Source organism: Rhincodon typus, chromosome 21 (genome assembly GCF_021869965.1).
Source record: "Rhincodon typus isolate 14 chromosome 21, sRhiTyp1.1, whole genome shotgun sequence".
NCBI classification, from domain to species: domain Eukaryota; kingdom Metazoa; phylum Chordata; class Chondrichthyes; order Orectolobiformes; family Rhincodontidae; genus Rhincodon; species Rhincodon typus.
Genome location: NC_063352.1, coordinates 26,343,268 through 26,352,064, shown reverse-complemented (window position 1 = coordinate 26,352,064; position 8,797 = coordinate 26,343,268). Strand labels below are relative to the sequence as shown.

The 8,797-nt window shown below is 43.2% G+C and overlaps 1 protein-coding gene across 1 annotated transcript in view; it reads left to right on the top strand.

Moving 5' to 3' along the window:
* Nucleotides 1–8,797, top strand: part of cacng3a (calcium channel, voltage-dependent, gamma subunit 3a) — a 25,591-nt gene extending 16,794 nt beyond the window's left edge. Inside the window, exons 3-4 of the mRNA XM_048609650.1 lie at nucleotides 6,692–6,832; nucleotides 7,744–8,797. Coding sequence (XP_048465607.1) covers nucleotides 6,692–6,832; nucleotides 7,744–8,261 — 659 coding nt within the window. The 3' untranslated portion in view covers nucleotides 8,262–8,797. The remainder of the gene's footprint in view (nucleotides 1–6,691; nucleotides 6,833–7,743) is intronic.

Here is an 8,797-nt window from a genome sequence, read left to right as displayed (position 1 = left end):
ACCTCACACAGCCTACACACCTCACACAGCCTGTATACCTCACACAGCCTACACACCTCACACAGCCTGTATACCTCACACAGCCTACACACCTCACACAGCCTACACACCTCACACAGCCTACACACTTCACACTGCCAGTACCCTTCATACTGCCTGTACATTTCACACAGCCTGTACACTTCACAATCTACCCACTTAATACAGCCGACACACTTCACAGTGCTTACACACTTCATGCAGACCGCATACTGCCTGCACACTACATGCAGGCTGTACACTACATACAACCTACATACTACACACACCCTGCAAATTTCATACAGCCTGTACACTGCATATTGCCTTCATACTTCACGCTACCTGTACACTTCACACTGCATGTACATTTCACACTGTACACTACACACTGCATGTACGCTTTACACTGTATGTGCACTACACATTGCATGTACACTTCACAATGTCTGTACATGTCATACAGACAACACTTCATACTCCCTCCCTGGTTTACATACAGCGCTTGCTGTGTCATATACTTGCAGCCCTTGTCTCTTTGCACTACTGGGAATCCATTACTCTGTCACAGTAGCAGTTCTGTTCCAAATGTTTCCCTCTGGTAAGATAGTGGAAATGAAATCATCAAATGAAGGGCCTCTGTCAGCTTCCTGCTGCATTGTGAATAGCTAACTGAAAAATGTTGCTATGCTGTTGTCACCATCTGTAGAACTTGAAGACAACAGGTATCATTGTGGCCACTGGCGGTATTGCCCTCATTCTGCTATGAAGTTCTGGGCTGTGTTGAGGAAAGTTGCACACTTCAGTGGCCATCTCCTTGACGAATCTGAGGGAGGAGAAATGTTCCCTGAAAACATTTTGGACTTTCTGTGGAAAGCTCACTTCCTCCTCCCTCTCTGAAGCCTGTACTCCATCCTCATGTGGTTTTGCAACCCACCAGGACAGCAACCATCACCCCATAACTCTCAAAGACTAGGCACTGATAGAGCAGGCACCTCCCTGTCAGGAAGCAGCAACATTGTCTTCAAAAACAAGTAATCAGCAAAACATCTCCAACCACATGCCACAGTGTCTCCAAAAGCATTGTCAGAACAAAGCCAAGTCAGACATACTTCACTTGCAAGTTGGATGATTCACTCTTTAAATAAAGCCAGTCTGTGATCCCTTAACCAGAATGGTTAGCTGGAAATATTTAGACCACAGAAGGCACTGGAGCTTTATACTCCAAATTGGCAGATGTGTATCTAAGACATGTGAAGAGATTGCTTGATGGCACAACCTGCTCAGTCTGAAATTTCTAGCACACACACACCCTCACGCTCTTACGAGCATTGGCATGTTGTGCAAGCTCCACCAGAAATAGTGCACCTCCATTGGCAGCAACTTGAGCTCCTATGGCACAAACTCGAGGTGTGCTTCAAAGCTGGATTTTTGGCCTCCATTTCTAAACATTGAAGCAAGGAATCTGAACAAAATAGATTGTGCAAGTGCAACAACAACTTGAATTGAAGGGGATTGTTTCTACTGTAGTTTTTTTAATTCATTCACGGGATGTGGACATCACCTGCTGGGCCAGCATTTGTTGCCCATCCTTAGTGCATCCAAGTTTACTGAAGTTGGAAAACTAGGTGAGAAAGCAAGCTGTGAAGGTAACACAAAGAGGTTTCAAAGAAAAATCAGGAGGTTAAATCTGTGGGAAGAACTTGGCAAATGGAATATAATGTCCACTTGTGTAGGAATAGTAGAGGAGTAGGATATTCCTTAACTGGTGAGATTCTGGGAAATGTCAGGATTCAAGGGACCTTGTATATTAATTGCAAAAAGTGAATATGCAGGTATAGCAAGTAGTTAGAAAGCAAATGGTATGTTTGGCTTTATTACAACTAAATTCAAGTTAGATAACTAGATAATTAGAATTAGATTCAGGGAAGGTTCCTGTAGATTGGAAAATAACTAAAGTAATTCCTTTATTCAAAAAAGGAGAGACGCAAAAAGCTAGAAAGTACAGGCCAGTTAGCTATACATCTGTCATGGGGAAAATGTTATAGATGCTATCATTAAACAGGTTATAACCGGGCACACGGTCAAGTTTAAGGTAATCAGGCAGAGTCAACATCGTTTTGTCAATGGGTAATCATGTTTAACTAATTTATTGGAGTTTCTTGAACAAGTAACTTATGTGATAGATAAAGGGGAACCAGTGAATATACTGTACTTAGATCAATGAAGGTATTTGATAATGTGCCACATGAAAGGTTATTGCGGAAATTAAAAGCTCATGGTGTATGGGCCAACATAGTGTCACAGATAGAGGACTGGCTGGCTAACAGGAAGGAGAGAGTAGAAATTAATGGGTCTTCCTAGGTTGGCAGGATGTCACAAGTGGTGTGCAACACAGGTTGGTGCTGGAGTCTTAACGCTTTACAATTTAGATAAAAGATTTGGATGAAGGGACCAAAGGTATGGTCGCTAAATATGTTGACAATACAAAGGTAGGGAGGAAATTGAGTTGTGAGGAGGACATAGGAGCTTACAAATGGGTACAGATCGGTTAAGAGAGTGGGCAAAGATCTGGCAAATGGAGTACAATGTGAGTAAGTGTGAGATTGTCCATTTTGGCAGAAAGAATAAAAAAGAATATTATCTAAATAGAGAAAAGTTGCAGAACTCTGGGATACAGAAAGATCTGGTGTCCTAGTACATTAATCACAGGTTAGTTTGTAGGTACAGCAAGTAATAAGGAAAGCTCATAGAATGTTATGTTTTATTGTGAAAGGAATTGAATGCATGAGTAAGGAGATTATGCTTCAGTTATACAGGGCTTTGGTGATACCACATCTGGAGTACTGTGTTCAGTGGTCACTGTACTTACATAAGGATGCTAATGCATTGGAAGCAGTTCAGAGAAGGTTTACTAGACTAATACCTGGCATGACAGGATTGTCTATGAGGAAAGGCTACACAGGCCAGGCCTCTATCCTCTGGAATTTAGAAGAGTCAGAGATGACTTATTCAAAACATATAAGATCCTGAGGGGACCAGAAGGATGCTGAAAGGATGTTTCCTCTTGTGGGAAAATCTAGAACAAGGAGTCACAGTTTAAAAATAAGAGAGCACCCATTTAAAACAGATGTGGAAACATTATTTTTCTCAAAAGATTGAGAGTTTTTTGCTGTCCTTTCTTCAAAAGCAGTGGATTCAGAATCTTTAAATATTTTTAAAGCAGCCATAGATTATTGAATACCAAGGAAGTGAATGATAATTGGCGATATGCAGGAATGTAGGATTAAGGCTAAAATCAGAACAGCCATGATCTTATTGAATAAAGGAGCAGGCTTGAACAGACGAATAGCCTACTCCTGTTCCTTGTTCATATAAGAGTAAAGGAATCTAACTGCAATTATATAGGGACATGTTGAGCCCAGACCTGAACTTGTGTGTACGGTTTTGGTCTCCTTATTGAAGGAAGGATATACTAGCCTTGGGAAAAGTTAACAAAGGTTTCACAACTGATTCCTGGAATGATGAGAGATTGAGTAAACTAGGCCTACATTCCCTAGAGGTATTCTCTTTAAAGCATAAAATTCTGAAGGAATTTGATAAGGTAAAAAGTAGGAGAATGTTTCCACTGGCTCACAGATCTATAATATGTAGTTGCAGTTTCAGAATAAGGGGTTGACCATTTAGGACTGAGAAGGAGAAACATTTCTTCACTCAAAACGTTGTAAATGTTTGAATTCTCTGCTATAATTGCTTACTGTATAAGTATGTTTAAACCAGAGACTGATAGATTCTTGAAATCTAAAGCAATTTGGAATACGAGAATAATTTGGGAAGGTACATTTCAGGTAGAAAATCAGTCTTGATCTTATTGAATGGCAGAGGTGAATGATCTGCTCCTGATCATATTTCACGTCATTATTATGTCTTCATTCAGTTTACTCCATATTACAGTTTAAAAGTGTTGCATTCATCCTGAGCCAAAAATCATTTGACAATACATTTCATTTACTTAATTCATGCTCATTCCTTTGACATTTTTCTTTTAGAAGTCATAAGCCTTGAATTTGCATTATATGAAAATGGCTATAAAATATGAATATTTTGGCTGTTATTTTAACAGATGCATTGATTGATTTATCTGTTTATTTTAAATTCCTATGACAATCTTCACACAGTGTCACTTCAAGGCCATATGTTCCTGTTCTAGTGCTGATTGACAGACTTCTTAAAATTGATCATAGTCTGCTCACGAGACCCCAGAGATTCCATTCTATCTAAATTATGAATGCTGTCATTTCAATTTCCTCTTTTTTTGCTGTGAACTGACAGCAGGGGTCTAGTTGGAGGTCAGCCATCATTAGATTAATGTCTCTGCCATCTCCTCGAGTCCATGTCCACATCAAGTTCAGGACTGAATGCATGTTCTTTGGACATTGTATAAACCACACCATTTTGACACTGACTTCATGACCTACCCCAAATGATCAATCAGTCAGTTACACAATGAAGACCAACATTTTCTGTTTGATACTGATCTACGATTTGAAACTCATATCTGGTTTCCCACTAGGATTTCTTATTTTTACTTCCACATTGCTCACCCATACCACTCCCTCATTGGACTATTGCTAAAAATCCCATCTGTGCAGCCCTCACCTACAGGCTCAACAACTCTAAGCTGCAACTCACTAATTTCTCAACCTCCCCCACCCCACTTAAGCTACAACTTGCTTAGTGTTCCACCACATACTCTCTATCCTACACTCAATCCAACTTTCCATTCCCTCCAATCTAATTTCCAATACATTTGAGTCAAAATCTTTGTGCTTCTCTTAAAATTAACTCTTCATAGTCTTGTTCTTTTCTATCCTGCAACTTTCTGAAGGTCTATTTGTCAACTTTTGCCCTTAAACTTGGCCTCCTATAGCTCCCACCTCTGTCTGCTCAAAGCTTTAGTGGCTAAGAAGAGCACTCTTCCTTAACCAATCATTTTGCTACCTCCTCCTCTTCAAGGCCTCCACAGACCCTTTTACAGTGATCAGACCTTTTTCTTCTAAATCTTTTCTTTCAATGTAGACCATTCAGAGGTGGCTTTCTTGTAAGTGAATGAGAAGACAATGAGAAAACCCCAGTCCAATAACCAAATGTACTGTCTAGGCTGCCATTATAGTGCGGGACTGACAGATACTGCACTCTTAGTGGCACGATCTTTGGCTGGAATGTTAATAGAGACACTCAACTTTTACAGCTGGATGTAAATGATTCCATGGTGCTATTATAAGATGAGCAGGAAGATTTTTCCTTAATCAACACCGCCATAAAAGATTGAGTGGTTATTCATCTTATTGTTATTTATGGAACCTTGTGGAGCACAAAATAATTGCCACACTTGACTACAAACTTCAAAACTAATTAGAGATAGTAGGAACTGCAGATGCTGGAGAATCCGAGACAACAAGGTGTTCACCTGCACATCTGCTAATGTGGTATACTGCATCCGCTGTACCCGGTGTGGCTTCCTCTACATCGGGGAAACCAAGCGGAGGCTCGGGGACCGCTTTGCAGAACACCTATGCTCGGTTCGCAATAAACAACTGCACCTCCCAGTCGCGAACCATTTCAACTCCCCCTCCCATTCCTCAGACGACATGTCCATCCTGGGCCTCCTGCAGTGCCACAACGATGCCACCCAAAGGTTGCAGGAACAGCAACTCATATTCCGCTTGGGAACCCTGCAGCCCAATGGTATCAATGTGGATTTCACAAGTTTCAAAATCTCCCCTCCCCCTACCACATCCCAAAACCAGTCCAGCTCGTCCCTGCCTCCCTAACCTGTTCTTCCTCCCACCTATCCCCTCCTCCCACCTCAAGCCGCACCTCCATCTCCCACCAACCAACCTCATCCCGCCCCCTTGACCTGTCCGTCCTCCCTGGACTGACCTATCCCCTTTCTAACTCCCCACCTACACTCACCTTTACTGGCCCCATCCCCGCCTCTTCGACCTGTTTGTTTCCTCTCCACCTATCCTCTCCTCTATCCATCTTCTATCCGCCTCCCACTCTCTCCCTATTTATTTCAGAACCCCCTTCCCCTCCCCCTTTTCTGATGAAGGGTCTAGGCCCGAAACGTCAGCCTCTCTGCTCCTATGATGCTGCTTGGCCTGCTGTGTTCATCCAGCCCTGTACCTTGTTGTCTCAAAACTAATTAATTGGCTCTATAACACTTTCAGACAACCTGAGAATATGAACAACACTTATCGAATTCGTAGTTCCTTCATTCTCTTCACTCACTGTGAAATGTTTCGGTATTTTTCATCAAGCTTAAAGATAAGCATTTATCAATCTGTGATTGAGAGGTTATCGAGATGGAAGGAAATCAGGGGGTATTGTGATTTGGTGGGAAAGTAAATTTGAGGCCATTGTGTAATTGGCGAGACATCAAATCTGCTTCCTTAGCTCACAGAAAATCGTCATTATAATTGACTGTTCCTCCTGTTATGGACTGCATCGTAAAATAAACATGTTGAATGAAAAATGCCCACCCGCGCCATGACCCCCACCTTCAATAGTATGTTCAATCACTACCTTTATCTATCACACAATCTAACCACATTAATGATATTGTGCAGCCCACAGCACTTCTCACTCTGACTACTCATTCTCCCTGCAGGTGTCGTCAGAGCCTCCAGTATATTCCCGATACTGAGTGTGGGATTACTATTTCTTGGAGGTGTCTGTGTTGCAGCTGGTGAATTCTACAAGAGCAAGCACAATGTTGTCCTCAGCTCTGGGATTTTTTTTGTAGCAGCAGGTTGGTCATTTAAAACTATTTGCCTGACTTTCAGCCAAAATTTCCCAAACAATTTTGACTCTGAACTTTACAACGATTTATTTAACAAGATCGATTCTCAAAATTCCATGGAAAAGTGATGCAGCGGATCAGATACTGTCCTCTCATACTTTGGAACTGGTTCAGTTCATCACAACTTCCTTTTTATCTCACACCCCTGTTTATGAAATCCAGCTGTTTTTAGCCTTTGGTTCCATTTATCTGTATTTTCAGGGAATGATGCACTTGATTACTTTGTTCATCCAGGCTGCTTTTCTATTGAATGTAGACAGACATTCAACCATTCTCTAGCCCAACTTCCATTTCTCCCAAATTTTCTTGTGCATCATTAAGCTGTCGAACCCCTCTTTATTATGAAACTCTGTAAAAACAGCTTTTCAGTTCCACCTGACTCACCACACAGGCTGACAAGATGCTAGTCTTTGCTTAGTGCGTAGCTCTCTATTGCCTCTGGACCAGGATGTGGATTCAATTCCCACTCTGGGCCCTGTGGCACATGGTCCAGGCTGACACTTCAGGTCAGTACGTTAACAAGACGTGCCATCTTAGAATGATTCTGCTGCACTAATATAAAGAACAGGCACTTTTTCCACTATCCAATATTAACTCCTCAATAAATACAAACATTTTTAAAATATAATTATCTCACTATTTTCGTGGGATTATGTCTGTAACTTGTCAAACACGTTGCAATAGCAACTCACTTTTAACCAACTGTGGAACCTCCTGTGGGGGTGAAAGTTCTACACAAAAGTGGGTTGTTCCTCTCCTAAGGAGTTGACCTCAACAGTTTCGGTTGCTATGCATTTTGTCATTGTCTTGTTCCTATCCAAGTTGCATATCACGATGACGTCCATTCCTCCTCTTCTCAGGTTTGAGCAACATCATTGGAATCATTGTCTACATATCAGCTAATGCTGGAGATCCTGGGCAAAGCGATTCCAAAAAGAACAATTACTCTTACGGATGGTCCTTCTACTTCGGGGCCCTGTCGTTCATCATCGCTGAGACGGTCGGGGTGTTGGCTGTGCACATGTATATCGACAAACACCGACAGCTCAGAGTCAAGTCACGCAGCGAAGTGCTGAAGAAGTCGACACTCGCGCGGATCCCCAGCTACAGATACCGATTCCGGCGAAGGTCGAGTTCCCGATCCACGGAGCCTCGGTCCAGGGAGCCGTCTCCGGCCAGGGCTAAAGCCTACAGTGTCCCACCGCCCGGAGAGATCTCCATGTACACACTGTCCAGGGAGCCTTCCAAAGCTGGGGGCACCGCGAAACCCCCGTCTGAGCGGGAGGCCAAGTTCCTGCAAGTTCGTAACTGCCTTTCCAAAGACTCAAAGGAAGCTACTCAGGCCAACCCGGCCAACAGGCGGACCACGCCAGTCTGAAGTCACGGTTTCGCTGCGAGCAGGTGGGCCGACAGCCCGAGGGACTCCCCGGGGACTGCTCTCCAGGCCGGGGCTCCCCATAAGCCGCCCTCTAAGCTGGGGTTCTCCTGGGGCAGCCAGCTCGGGCCGGGGCTCCCCTGGGGCAGCCAGCTCGGGCAGGGGCTCCCCTGGCACAGCCAGCTCGGGCCGGGGCTCCCCTGGAACAGCCAGCTCGGGCCGGGGCTCCCCCTCGATCTGGAAGAGGAGGCTAATAATTCACTGCCGGAGATGAGAACATTGTCCCCACCCTCAGCCCGGGAAGTGTTTCATGTTAGAACTCAAGACATTTTCCGTTCAAGACCAAGATCTTTCTTTGATCACCCTGGAACCCACCGATAAAACTGCTCCAACTTTTCTCAACCTTCTCTGCATGTGTCTTCGGGATTCTCTGTGTCACTGACAGTTCTTCAATGATGACAAAGACTACCTTTTTTATATATCAATGAAGCAGCATTGGTCTAATTCCTAGCATTTTAATGCCTTCGTATTTTAACATT